We start from the raw sequence: 15,588 nt of genomic DNA on the forward strand, positions 1-15,588 counted from the left end.
GCTTTGTATTCCTTGAAATCTACATTTGATAACCAACAATTGTCAGTATGCTTCTGAAAAATTAAATCTGGATATATGCTGTTTTATATTGATGTGGATAATTCCTTCTTTATGATTTATTCTAACTGTTAGTTCCAAATAAGCAATATATACATTTTAGAAAGCTTTAATCTTTTCAAACACATGTAGTAAGCCACAAAAACCACAAAACTTCTTGCCTTTCATGTCATAATCATTAATACATTTTAGTCAATATATTTACATATATATATATATATTTTTATCCTAGTAGTATGATGTGCTTATAAAAAAAATAGAAAAAAGGGGGACAATGTCCTCTCTTTTCTTTTCCCAATACATTTAATATCATGTCTATTTTTTATCTGTATTGATGAGGAAGGTCTAAGCCACCAAAGATAATTGCATGACTAGGAAAGAAAGAGGTCAAGAAAATAAACTATTTGAAGGATTGCATGTGTGGGGGATTATAGATTTTATGGCCCTAGACGGCGTTGTGTTTATGGCCGGTATGAATATAAAAAAATATATAACTTAGATAGTAGAAACTAAGACGATAGTTGAAAAAAAAATTATCTAAAACACAAAGTTTTATATTCATCTCATGTCTCCATGTGTAAAAATGTCTGAGGAATAAAAAAAAGGTACATGTGTGCGATACCCCAGACTGAAAGACCCTTGTCAGCGATATCGGACTACTACATTCAGAAGTCTATTTGACTTCGTACGGCCAGGAAAAACAATTATTTCTATAGTAATAACATGGTTGACTTCTGGCCTGGTTCTATGTGGTCTTCCTCCTTGTCTAACTTCAACCCTACGGCTTTCTTGTTAGGGATTTCTTTGATAAAAATATCTACCACACTGCTAATCATAATTGGGGCCTGCTATCATTACTGGATGCCACGCCATTGACTTAAACTTCATTGTTTAGAAATTTCAATCTTTTTACAAGCGTGTATGGATTATTATTCGTTGTTCAGGAGGACATATTGAACACAAAATATTTTTAAATATATTATCTAAACAATTGACAAAATATTTTTAAATATATTATCTAAACAATTGACAAAATATTTTTGAGTTTTCCCTACTTCATTCCTTAAAAATAACTTTTCTGTAATTTTGTAATGCAAGCACATGTTTTGGATCCCTAATCAAAATGTTAAACTGAATTTGAATAAGATTAGTCATGTAAAAATGACCTATTATTTTAGATCTCTGACTTATTTCAGCTTTAAGATATGAGCTCATTTTCAGGATGAGTTTGATTGAACATCGTTTTGAAGACTTTTGCCTTATATATATCACTTAAATGATTGTTGTAATTCCTATATAATTTGATAATTACCCTTAGAATAACTTTTTTTCTCCATTCAAATTGATTGCAATTTTTATATAGTAGGGACTAGTTTTCATGCATTTAATACTAACTTTTAGGATGATCGTTACATTAATTGCAAACTTTTTTGTACATATTATATACACTTATGTAGAATGTATTTATGAGTAAAAGTCAGTAAAAATATATATTTTTTTACTAAGTATATGCATGAATATTTGCTTAAAATATTTTGGACATAAATGAAGATTAATATAAATATGCCATGTAAAGATGGAATTAAAAGCCTTTCTCTCGTATATTTAGATGGTTTAGTCAATGATATGACTATATATATATATAAATTTTCAGCTTTTTTTTTTTGCATGCCCATGTAGTTATTAAAAGCCACTCAACAAGAACATAGAGTTGGATTATTTTAATAAATAATCAAATATTCATGTAAGAACAGTTATGTTCTTTATATAGTATTGTAAATCACAAAGCATTTTGGGTATGTGAAAAAAAAAAAAATAATAATAATTAAAAAGGTAACTCTGACAAATGTACTGCTTGAAAGTAGATCAATTACCTATAATGATTTATCATGAAATAAGCTGTTATATGATTATAAAGGACAAAAACACAAGCTCCACTCTGTATCAAGCACGAACAAAGGCAGGAATGTCTCTGTTAGTCATATTCAATTCTACTCTGGGTCTGTTCAAGAATTTAAACTATGGGGAGGACATTTCTTAGAGTGTGAGGAGAAGACAAGATGTGGACATATGGTTCCCCTGCATTAAGACCCTATTTAGCATGAGCTCCTTAAAATGATTATTTATGGGTCCACAATATTGAAATGAGATCCTTCAACATTTAAATTAGCTTTAATTCAAGGAAACTATTGTATAATTAAATTCAAAAAATATCTACAGTTATTTAATGAAACCATTTCATAAATTTAAATCATAGGAACGCTGGAATGAATTATTTAGAAATCTATTAAAAAATGCAATAAAAAGTGAAAATAATGATAACACCAACTATTTTTATTTTCTAATCTTAAAACTATTATTTTTCTTAAAGTTTTTTCAATCCCTACAGACACTTAAGACTACTGCACAATGTATATATTTACGGTCAATCATCAGATAAGCAAAAGCACTCAATTTTTACAATTAAAACATACATGTTTTTTCTTCATGTGTAAAATAATTTTGGATAACAGCTTTAGAAAATATAAACTGCAACAAAAAAACTGCATGCTACAAAATACCTAGGAAATACATCCCTACTTATTGTACATTAAAATATATATTTTGATAGATTTTGATAATTAATTCTATATTGTAAAGAAATATTTCTTATTAGTTAGGCTGAGAACACAAAGTGAATCACTAATTCCTTATAGTATATGTAGGTCGTTCTTGCCCGATGAAAAATGTAAATATTAATTTGGGTAATGTAATTTATAAACTCTTTACAAAGTTTGACCAGGGCATACTTGGCTTGAATCAGTATGATTGTAACACTTTTTAATAAAGTATTCAAATAAAGCGAATAAAACAAAATTAATTTTTCCCTAACCTATTATAAAATCATATATGCTTAATATTTTAAGTTGTAGAAGGTCTTTTCAAAAACTTCTAATTTAGCTCTTTTAAGGCATTGTGTTAGGTATTTGTGATACATTAAATAAATGTTCATTTTTTTTCACTATAAAAAAATATCTTTTTCAAAGTTTCAATCCTATGATTTAGACAATTGGCAAAAGAAGTTCTACATCATTTTATTTATAAGTAATAACATTTTTATCACCAAATTATATTCCTCAAATTTTCAAAGATTTTTTATCCATTTATAAAACTATTTATAAAAGCTGTTTTGTTTTGACTTAAATTCACCATATTTTAGGTAAAAATTTTTCTCTTAAAACTTTAAAAATTGACTACTTTAGAAAATGATGTGTACAAATATTAATAAATACGGCTCAAACGTTCTCTTTTGCCATATTTTATCTATAGAAATACTTTGCGACTGTGGTCTACAACATTTTGAAAAATTGTTTCATGAACCAGTTTTATATCAATAAAAAAATCAAATGTTTGTTCTTTGAAGAAAGTTTCCCCTTGTATTTTTTCTTCAGCAGGTACATATGAGAAACGTATGTAAAAAAAAAAATAAACTCTTATGAACATCTTAAGATTAGCTACTTATCACATACATTCAATTGTTGAGACCCCGTCTACTACCAAATTTTATTTTCGATTAGGTCTCAAGTTATATTTGTAAACCGATTTAGACAAATATTTCCGACTGCAAAAGCAGATCGTAGAATCAAATTTAACCGTTTTCATATTGTGAACCGATTTTTTCTGTCTCAATATATCACCACCTTTATTGTAACTCAAAACCTTTCCACAAAAAATAAACAGAAGAAACCACAGCTGTTTTTCACCAGTTTCACACTCTTATAGAATTATTGTACATTAATTGTTAGAAGTTGCTCACAGCTTAAACAAGCTACTTATAATTTGACCAATTCAAGATTAGAACACTCATTTTATAACAACAAAACTTTCATGCCTCCTTATCATTAAAAATTTATTAAAACGTCATTACCTCAATATTATTTCCAAATTACAAATAGATTTATAAAAATATCTTTATAGGAATGTTATTTCCTTCTTTTTTATGCTCTGTGTGTTAGTTTACCTTCTCATGAAATCTGAAAACCTTCAGAAAATAAGCAGGAACGTCTACAACTTTGAGCTAACAATGTGATATATACCTATTTCTTTCCGTCTCAATTTCTGAACCAATCTTCTCCCTTATCCTGATTTCGTAATTGTACAGATATAAATTTCTGTATAACTTGGATCGACGTAACTCAAAGAACATTGCATTTGGGAGAACTTATTATTTTGAAATCAATTGATGTGTTTCTTTGGAATTCAAAGAAGTTTCCTACGTTAGATGGAATAAATAAGACTCTATCAAAATATTTATACTTAGTCAGTACAACTCCATCAGACCCATTATTTAAGCAACATAAACAAACACATATATATGTAATTTATCGAACAAATTTAACTTGATATGACCTGATTTTAGGTCCATGTTTACAATTTGAAAAAACTATAGACTTTCTCAAAAAATCTTCTTTAGAATCAATTTAGACTCTTAGGTTAAATGAAACTGATACATTCTGAATTTTACTTTTGAAACTGGTCTGGACCGAACGTTTAAAATGTACACAATTAGAATGGTCTGTGATTTTCAGACTGAAATCCAAACTTAATACATACTTTAAAAAAATCATGTTTTTTAGAAATAGATGATATTAATATTACAACTACATATTCACTACAGTATATACAAATACTACAATTCATTTTCGACACACATTTTCTTGAAATAATTTGTGCTGTCTTATAGGGGAAAGTATTAAAAATATTTTTAATGGAAAAATACGTTTTCAGTATGAAAGTTGGGAGTCAGTAACTGTCAAATAATCTATCTTGGCGTATTTAAATAGTGCATTGACTTCTCTAACCTATTTTTTTTCTTGGAAACAATCTTGATTTTCCTCCTATTCTTATGCTTGAAGTTATAATATTAAACTTAATTTATGTTTTATAATATCTAATTTTTATTGGGTACACAATGAGACACGTGGAAAAGCTTTTCTTGTCTCAGAAGCACAGAATATATATTTTTGAAGGTGGTTAGTGCCTATTGAATTTGCTTAACCCTTTTTTAGTGAACTGGGATATTATGCAACCTGAGATTTATAAATATCCTTCCTATATCTTTGAATCTACATTTCATCGTTAAAACTCTTCACTATGCTCCGGAAACATTAAATAAGATATTATGTAATTTTTCATTTTTTTTTATAATTTCTTGTTTAGAATTTGTTAGTATACTTATTTACTTTTAGATAATTAAATTAATTATTTTGCCTTTAAACCGGCACATAGTCAAGGGCTCCCCATACCCCATAGTAAAATATAAAAAAAAATGGTAATCTATTATTAAATGATAGATAAAATTGATAAAAAGTTTATATAGTTAATATCTTTTTCCATCATCGCTTGGAGATCATTATTGAGCACAAGGGATATCATATTAATAATCAATGAGGCTTTACTTGTATTGTATGAATATCCAAAAGAATTACAATGTGTTTCATTTGATCAAAATTGAATTATAATGAAATAAATCATCTGATTGTAAATAATTTATAACCATTCTTTTATAAGTTGATATTCGGTATTATTCGGGTATCTTATAATTTATGTATGAATGCCTGATAATATAAATATTTTTATGATCGATTTTGTAACTTGACCAAGCGTGAGCCCCCCTTTTTTTTTTTTTTTTTGGTTTTGTCTACAAACATAAAATGGAAGCATAAATAATATTTATTCAAATAAGACTCGGTAGATTATTCAAATTGCAGATTTGTTTTTTAATGTCGTTTTCATCTTGGTCTTATAAATTTGAATCTTTATAAGTGATGGGTCAACATAAAAATAATTTTAAAACAAAAATCGAGAAATAGAGAAAATCCCTTTGAATTTATGTAGACCTTCCCAAATTTCATATACGTAAATAATAGAGTCAAATATTGGCTTATTATTCAAATATAAAGATTTATATATTTTTTTTAAAATCTTTATTTAATTTATTAAACTATATAGCCCTAAATATGACACTTTACAAATAAAATATGTTCAATTCTTATTATACAATAAAAATAAATCCATTATTTTTTTAACAGATGGCTTTAGTAATGTTTTTCATGCGATGTATCATTGTAATAAATTTACTCTAAATGGTACTAGAAAGATGAGATTCCATACTTTAAAAAACTTTTTTTAAACTTTTGTTATTGATGGACTCAGCATTGTTTGAGCGTGCTTCAAAAATTGACCCCAGCAAAAACAAAATACGCCATATTTTAAAGTTTTTCTTCGTTAAAGGCCAAAACACAGACCAGACGGATGAAAATGTGAATAGTATTTATGGTTGCTGATACTCTAACATTTAATTATAGTATTGCCCATTTTGTTCCACTAATTTTGAGGTTACGGATCTGAAAGGACAATTTTTACTATATCTTATATTGTTGTGAGGATCAATTTTAGGCTACTATAAGCTGTCCAAAATGATATGGTAATAGTTTATTTGTAGAAAACACAATAGTATTTTAAAGTATAAAATACTATCTCCACTCATTTTTGAAAATAGTTGTTCTAGCTTGCCATTCTTTGGACAGGCCACATAAGGTAAGGGAATAGTTAAGAAGTTGTAGTAGTTGTTTTTTTAACATTTATATTTTAATATTGTAGACTGAAATTCTATTTGTTTGTATAACAGTATAGTTTCGAAATATTTTGATACTTGCAGTCCCCGAAGGGTTTACCTTTTCCAACTATGTTCAAATGGCAATAGATGCTAGTGTTTATTTAAGCCTATAAAAGTAAGGGCTTAATTTAACTAAGATATCTGTAAATTTGTTTAAAATGAAGATAATACAATTGTAAAAACCAGCAATAATATTTCTCAGGGTTATTAAACATCAATCACTGTTAAAACGCTGTTAAAACGAATATTTTTAATAAAGATAAAGATTTTTAACATGTGTTGATTGATTCTACGAACATTTGTCCTCTTCAGTAGAGTAACAACAATGTAAGCTTATACATGACATTATCCCTAAACCTCTCTTTCAATACATAAAATAACTTTTAAATCAGTTTACTGTTGCCCACTCATGTATCTGGATACAGTGGTGGGACATAATGGTTTTATAAAGGATTTAAACATCTTTTGGATAAGTTCAGATCAATTTTTTTAAAGGACTAGATTCCTTTGTCTACTAAAAATCATATTATGTCTAAACCGGTCTAGAACTTTTATACCAATACCCAATACTATTAAGTGGCATCAATATGGGTGAGGGTCGTCTTTTCAAGAAAATGAGAAAATAAATTAATAAAATATCATTACATCATCCATCTCTTTTTTTAATATAAAAAAAATACTTATGTGACATTGAAAGATATCTTATAATTCTTAGTATGTAGACTCGACTTTTGCTCATTTCCAGGCTTTTTGCAAAAAAAAAAAAAAAAACTAAAGCAAAAAGACGACATCAATTAAAGTCAAAAACTATGACTAAAATACGATTACTTTATCAAAGCAAACAGATGACTATACATTAACTATAATTAAAAATTTTGGGGGTAAAAAAAGATTGGTTAAGTTAAAATGAGCACTTGTTTTGTTGTAAACAATTCCCATAAGTACCAGGCCTATAACTAAATAATTAGGCGTCGTTTAAAAGACAAATTTTGTTAAATAATATTGTAGAAATAAGAAAAACAAAGAATATGTTTGGATGACTTAAAAGTATTTAAGTCTGTAGAGAGTTTACTAATAAAAATAAACAAAATTTATAAAGCAGCATTTATATATAATAATTCCAACCTTAACATATACTGAAAATTCACATGAATTTTGATATACATCATGGAGCACAGGGGGAATCATTTTCATATATACAGGGTTGGGGAGCAAAACATGGACAGTTAAATAATTTTAATGGTCTCACTAATATAAGAAGGTTGTGTTAATATTTGTTGACATCTAGGTCAGTAATTTTTTCTGCATCAACAAACTATGATAAACATTTGTCACATCACCATAATTACTGAGGACAAATGGCAGCGCATATCAAATCTCCTAGATGATGAAGTTGAGGTAGAGAGGATTGTGGACGTTGTGAGGTGCTCCAACGGCCTTGTTTTCAAGGTGGCCTAGGTGTGGAATAATGAAGAAGACCAATCCAAGAAAGCAGGCAGTGCATTGTACAATTCAAAGGGGGGTCCGAAGCTCCTCCCAACTTGGTGAGAAAGGTCATGGAAGACATTACCGAATCTATAACATCTCCACGGCTCCTAGAACCATCAGAAGGGCTGTGAAGAAATACTTGGTATTGTCAGAGGTCATGAAGGCCAGTATACTCGAAAGATGCTGCTTAGCCCTGTACAAACATTCATAGAGACATACTTACGATGTTTGATTAATATAGATATGGATTCTATAGTTCAGAAGAATTAAAAACCTATTTTCCATTACTAATGTTTGTTGAAGTCTCTTACTTATTCTAAAACGAGTATATAATGGAAAATTAAAATTGACAGCTCAACAGAGCTCTGTATTTTTCTGTTAGTGAGGCAACTCTGAAAAATCATCTCATTATTTTATGTTATATGTCTGATATTTAGGGAAAAGAAACAGATAAATCTATAGTTGACATCAAAATTCTTTATATAGTTTTGAGTTAATAAAGTCACTCTCTAGTAAATGGGTATTTGTTGGAAAAGAACAAATAAAGTAGATAAGAAAAAAGAGAAAAAAAACATGGACTCAAAGAAAGAACAACTACTCTTGGCCAGGAGTGTCCATTAACGTGATGTGATAAAATAAAAAGGAAAGTGATTCTTCACATAAATCTTTTTTTTTTTTTTGAGAGAGAGAGTGAATGAGAAACATAAAACTAAATATTATTGAAAGCACTTTTCTGAAAGATATGTGTTCTTTCCATGTTCTATGTATTTAATCTGTTTTATACTAATTTTATTTTGAGAATATCCCAATACATTTTTCTATTTGGAAAATTTTATTTAAAATGATTTTACAAATTATTTTTTTATTTATATTTGAACTGTACTGGAATTTCTTGGAGTTATTGGGTGTCAGTTTTAAAAAAACCGTGCTTTATATTAAGTTCAATGATATCTATATTATTAAGGCCAAGTATATCAGTTTGTAATTACGTTTGTGTGTACTAAGTACATTCATTTTTGAGTGCATCTTAGGACTGCTTAAATACTTGATCTACTAAATAATTATCAAATCAAGGCTGGTGGAAAGCGAGGACCTTTAGATTCTGAAGATTCAAAATAGCTTCTTTATACGATAGCATATCAACTGTACGAAAGAACTCATATGGATCCCATTTCTACTTTTAAAAAAATTCTATGAACTCCTTCGTGACCAAAATAGTGTGCACTTAGAAGCCATTTTCCTTTTAGTCCTTCCTTTACTAAGAGCACACAATAATTACCTGTAGTGTAACTATAGGTAATTTTCCCAGCCTTGCCCAGGAGATAAAATTTTAAGAATTATTTTCATGTTGATTTCATTATTAAGAGTATACTAACATATTGACATTATATAGGGACTCTGTTTTCATGCGATGAAGAAGGTGTTACTTTATTCTGAGTTAGTTACCGAACTTACAGTCTCACAACCGTTTCCTTGAGCATCAAAGAACCCTTCTAATATCCAAAATACACACGGCCCTCAGGTTGTACAAGTTAAATACTTGGTCAAAATAGAGCTTAAATTTTAGGCATCAAAGAACCTTTATCATATAACCCAGCCCATGGGTTATGCAATGCACTACTGGGCTCGAGGCAGGTTAAATTATTCAACTGCACCTTTTCTGAGTATCAAAGAATGCTCCTAATATCCAAAATACACCCATCACTCAGGTTGTACAGTTGAAGTGATTATAAATGTTATTTAAAGGCCACCATGCCTTCGAAGACGAAACTATCACTAGAACCGTTTCCGAACCTTATAAACCTGTACAAAAATTAAAGGAAATTTCATTTGTTGGTTTGACTGTGATTAAAGGACAAACACACATACAGACATTCACATTTAATTTATAGAAAGTTATGAAGAAGAATACATATCTGATCAACTCACCTCAATTGGACAACTAAAGGGTAAAAACTTTTTAATAACAAAAATTGGGGGGAGCGGGTGAGTCCTGGGGTCTACGGCTCGATGGATAGGATATAAGATTTGGACGAAAGAATTGTCTGAGTCCAAGGATAGCTTTTTGAGCTTTACATAATAATGAAGTTTACTAGAAAGGGCTATCACCTGCTTGGAATTTCTTGTTTTGGGATTATTTTCCACTATTGGGTGAAAAGAGCCTTTACATTTTAATGAACACTTAAAAAGTAGAGATGAGCTAATGAAGAGTTTGCAATTTATCTATGGAACGAGGTGTCAACTGTGCTATCAAAAGACGTTGCACGGAGGACAGAACAATGACACTGTGCACAAAATGTGAGCGACCAACTTGTGGAAAGTGTATGGCGATTATTAGCTGCTGTTGCACGTAGTTTTAATAATATCTTCAGTTTGTATATACACAGACATTTTTGATAAGATCTGAGACACATTTCTTTTTAATCCTTTTACCAATTGATTTGCAAAAATAATGATTGGGTAACTTTTTGGGAGAGGAGGTGCATGATTTTTTTTTCCAATTTTCAAAATTTTATCAGCTCTTCAAATAATTAAAATACACTCAATGGCATTCACTAACAAAAAGTAAAACCTAAATTATTAAGGATTGAATATTAGAAACTACGTGAATTGACGTAACTGCACCTCCAGTGTTAAAAACCCTTTATATTCAAAGTTGACAGGAAGCATTGATTTTTGAAATCCTAGGTAAGTTATTCGTACTTATTGAATTAATCCTAAATATGACCCTAACGTGGAGTATCAAAAGAATTGATTATAAAATATCAACAAAACCCTCACAAATAAATGCATAGACATTTCTTGAATACATAATTTTTTATACGTTTTAAATACGGTTTTGTATGTATAAAACTAGAAAATAAGCCTGCAATAAAATGCTATCTTTCTTAAACCATACTCGTAATATTTTATGCTTTTCAAAAATAGATATTTTGGTTTAAATGTAGTTACCTGTATATATATACAATGTAAGTGCAGTAATCTGTTAGCTGTAGATATAAAAAAAATGTTTTATTTATTTTAAATCCTATAACATACATTAGCATATTAATGTAGAGAAATATTTCCAATATGTAAAAAGACATTTCATTACACTCCGCACTTATCTAAACTTTAAAAAGGAAGAGACATATAAAAGGCCTTCGAATATCCCACTAGACGAGGTGAGTTAACAATCGTTTTTTTTACAAAATTCTCCACCAACAAATAGAGCAAATCAATGGATATCGTACTGCAATACCTTTGGTTGTCTGTCGATATTTTCGACAGTCCTAATAAAGACTTATGTTAAGGTTCTGTTCACAATTAATCTGAGACAGTAGATCGAAATTTAGTTGTTTTCAAATCCAGAAGCATTTTGTTTGGTCTCAATAGATGGATCAATAATTTTCGGGCTCTATTTACAGACCAATTTTCCCCCAATCCGGTCTTATGAATTTCTCAAATATAATTTATACAACACTTTTAGCTTTATAAGACAATAAGGTTCAAGTTTTGAACAAACTTAATTTATGCTTAACATTTAACTTCATACAACGCTATTGTAAAGATGTTTATAATTTTAATAGTCACGTGACGTCATCAACAGTTCATCTATAATTTGAAATGACAGGAAGTCAGGCAAAACTTTGTTTTGTGGGATAACTATGGACTGGTGTTATTTTTGTTCGAGTCATTAAAAATTAGTAACGTCTTAGACTGGTCTATGATACTCCGACCAAAATCACGGTTTGGTGGTATATGAAAAAACTCATTCTACAGTATAGTCTATACCAAATATGGATAATTTTTTACAAGTGCAATTTTACTACCTAAGAGTAAAAAAGTACTATGTTAAAAAATCATTTGGGGCAATAATGTTTTTTTTAATATTTTTGGAGGTACATGCAATCAGGAACATATATTTTTCATATAAATGCAAAAATTTATGGACTAAGGTTATTTTATTGTTCTCAATGATCTTATCCGATCATTGAATGTGTACAACGTAATAATTATTTTTTATGAACGTAAATTATTTTTTTGTTTTTTAAAAATAACATTGCACAAAAAAAAATAGTGTATTAGAGCAAACTTACCTTTCATTGTACATTGTTCGATTTATTCCTTGGTGATTCTCGTCGTGGTGATGGTTATTATTGCCTTTTAGGAAGCCAGAAGATCCAGGTTGATTTTGATGACGGTGGCCTATTTGATGACTACTTTCACTATTCCCTCCAGAACTATATATTGGGATATAAGAAAAAAAACTTGAAACATATGACTATTAACATAAAAAAGGCATAGAAGAAACAATTTCAAACATAGGAACGAGTGACTTAGAAGACTTTAAATTAAGGAAATGATAACAAAGCTAAATGCCTTAGCTATAATGAACCAATAAATACAAAAAGTTTGTAGCTGATATACAGCTGTATAATAGTTATTAAACAAGTTATACTATCATCTTTTATAAAGTAAAATAGCTAAAAAACTTTTTGTTTTTATCTAGCTTTTTTTTATGTTGACGCGACACATATATAAAAATACTATGTGCAATAGTAAGAGGAAACACATGTCATAGATCAATCTCAAAGTTTCTACTTTTTATTTGTTATACTTTATTTCTATTTCAAAGTTATATGACAATTTCACAAACTCTAAACATAATTATTTTGAGGAAAAAACTTTTCAATTTATCAATCACTTTCATTTTCTTAGAGAGCAGTAATTCATTTATACATAAAATCAAATAAATAAATTTTCAAAATTCAATCATTTATTCCTAATCTCTTCAATTACTTGATTGCTACTACTTGTACGTACAGACAGAGATGGATTTTTTTTATAACCAACCATCATTCATGTGTGCAAATAATTTTTTCGAAAGGATTAATCAAGGGGCTTCATACGATTATTGTGCATTTTGCATATAATTAGATACTCTCAAAGTAATTGGAGTTGTACCTTCTGTGTGTAATCTCTGATTAATTTATAAAAATGTTCAGTTTTAAATAGTTATTTAGAAAACTTTTGATTTGGTCCATCAACTCAAATTAATGATGCCAAAACTGAGGGTGGATTACATTAGTATACTTTTGCGAATAATAGTCAAGTTTGCATTCAAAACGATTGTTACTATTCCTTTGGATGGTCTACAAATTTCACATAAAGTATTCAAACTTCATTTTCACCCATTTCTCTTGAAAGGGTTCATACCAAGATCAAAAAAGTCTCTTAAATCAACGAAGATTCGAAGCTAAAGATAATTGCTTTACTCATCCATTTAATCTGAGTAATAAGTATGTAATTGACTCAAACATGTATTTTTGTATCATTTTAGTTAAGGATATTTTATCTTGAGTCCCACATATCTGGCCCGTCAACACAAAAACAAGTTAAAATCATCTTTCTTAAGTTTAAATTTGGATTAGATTGCTGTTCTTCAACGACGAGTTTTTTCTTCATTTTTGTCAAAAATCTACTATGCTTAACATAATAGATGGACAGCAAATTGCACATAAAGTAGACAAAATTGATCATCACAACATAAAAAAAGAGAAAAAAACGCATTTTATATGAAACATATACATAAAATTCTTTTGTACCTTTAGAAATATGAATGATTTAAATAACTCAAATATGTCTGTGATATGTTAATATAAATTTTAAAACAAAAGATTTTTTTCTTACTTTCATTTTTTTTTCAAAATTCATTTAATTCTGACTCACCACACACAAAAAAAAAAAGTAAATAACTTTTTTTTTTCTCAGTAATCCCTTAATTTTATTGTATCTTGCAATCTTTTATTCATCAAGATTCTAAAATCAGTTTTAGTTATCTAATTCTTGTTTCAAATGATAATTCAATTAATACTAGGAATTGATCAAAGCTTCACAAGAATTAGTTGTAATGCAAATATTCAACGTTTAGAACACTGATAAGTGGGGAAAAGAAGCAGAAAATTCGATTTCCTACTGTAAAATACACTTTATATTTTAGAGTTTGTGATGTAACACCGTGATAAATATCAAATATTAAAAAAGCATAAAGGATAAAAGTTATAAATTTAGCTTTTTTAAGTTAGTTTTTAAAAACGTTAGTTAGTATCAAGTTCAATAATTTTTTGCAATTATGTTATTCAAATTTTTTTTTGAACTATGTCTTTATGGGCTCCGAGTTCATTAACAGGTTGTTTTCGAAAAAAATAAATCATTTTTCCTTTCTCTTTCTATATCTTCCTCCTTATCTTTGTTCTTCCCATCTTTTTCTTTTTACATACATCTTTCTGTCTTTTTTACACCTCTCCCTCTGTACCATTCATTTTATTTTACCTAAATATTTTATTTCCACTCTCTGATAGTTAAATATGCATATTTATATAAACCATTTTTTTTTATTTGTTGACTTTAGTTATCTTTTATCTATTTAAAGTTGTTGATATCATTGAGAATCAAATTAATTTTCTCAAATCTGAATAGAAATAATCTAAAAATTAGTTATAAATTATATCAAGCTATAAAAATGTATTTTTTCCCAATTTTATAAAAAACATAAGCCTTTTTTAAATTTTATTATATATAAACTCAATGGAAAATCCTTCTAATTCTCTTTTTGAATATTTTAAGCGTATTATATTTCTATTATTTAAATATTCCCTATTCTGCATTAGCATAAGCGGAAATAGGTGATTGAAAATATCATTGATTCACCTTCTGAATAAGAAATCAAAGCTTATTGAATTATATGAATATTTAGCTTTTTGTATTTAACAAAAAATTATTATCTATCCCAGTGTATACTTATTTTATAAAGCATAGGAGACTTTCCAAATTCATAAATGTAGCCCCTCAAGATAAAAGAAAGGGAAACTGATATTTCGTAAAATTGAGTAGGGGTTTCTATCAGAAAATTATTCTTTATATGCCTCTGGGTGTACTCAAAATTACATTTAAAGTAGACAAAATTAATCGTGACCATGAAATAGTTTGAAATATTTTTCGGGGCCTACATAATTATTTAAATATCTCAGTATCAAATAAAAGTTAGGAACAATAGTTGAAATTATTCATTCAATGTGATAATGCCTGTAATTATACAGCCAATGTACAGAAGAAATTGGTATTTTATTGAAACACATTATTGCGATAGTTTTTATACTTCAAAAACCAAAGGATCTTCCGACCTGAAGAACGGCTTGTGCATTTGCGTGTTTTAAAATTAAAAGGATTGCCGAAATTGTTTCATAATAAGATGGCCAATGCAAAGAAGGGGAACAACCAAATTGGAGTAGCATTACTAAATTACAAAAAAAAACAAAAAAAACACAGAAGATATTTATGAAATAAAATAAACAACTTCCTATCATTTTAAAATATCTTTAATTAACATATTTGGTATTGAT

The 15,588-nt window shown here is 28.4% G+C and overlaps 1 protein-coding gene across 1 annotated transcript in view; it reads right to left on the bottom strand.

Annotated features, from left to right (window-relative positions):
* The window catches only part of LOC121126226 (uncharacterized), a 113,223-nt gene that overhangs the window by 31,992 nt on the left and 65,643 nt on the right, over positions 1–15,588 (bottom strand). The window contains exon 2 of the mRNA XM_040721543.2: positions 12,283–12,426. Within this exon, the coding sequence (XP_040577477.1) occupies positions 12,283–12,426 (144 nt within the window). The remainder of the gene's footprint in view (positions 1–12,282; positions 12,427–15,588) is intronic.

The sequence above is a fragment of the Lepeophtheirus salmonis genome, chromosome 11 (genome assembly GCF_016086655.4).
Source record: "Lepeophtheirus salmonis chromosome 11, UVic_Lsal_1.4, whole genome shotgun sequence".
Lineage (NCBI taxonomy): Eukaryota > Metazoa > Arthropoda > Copepoda > Siphonostomatoida > Caligidae > Lepeophtheirus > Lepeophtheirus salmonis.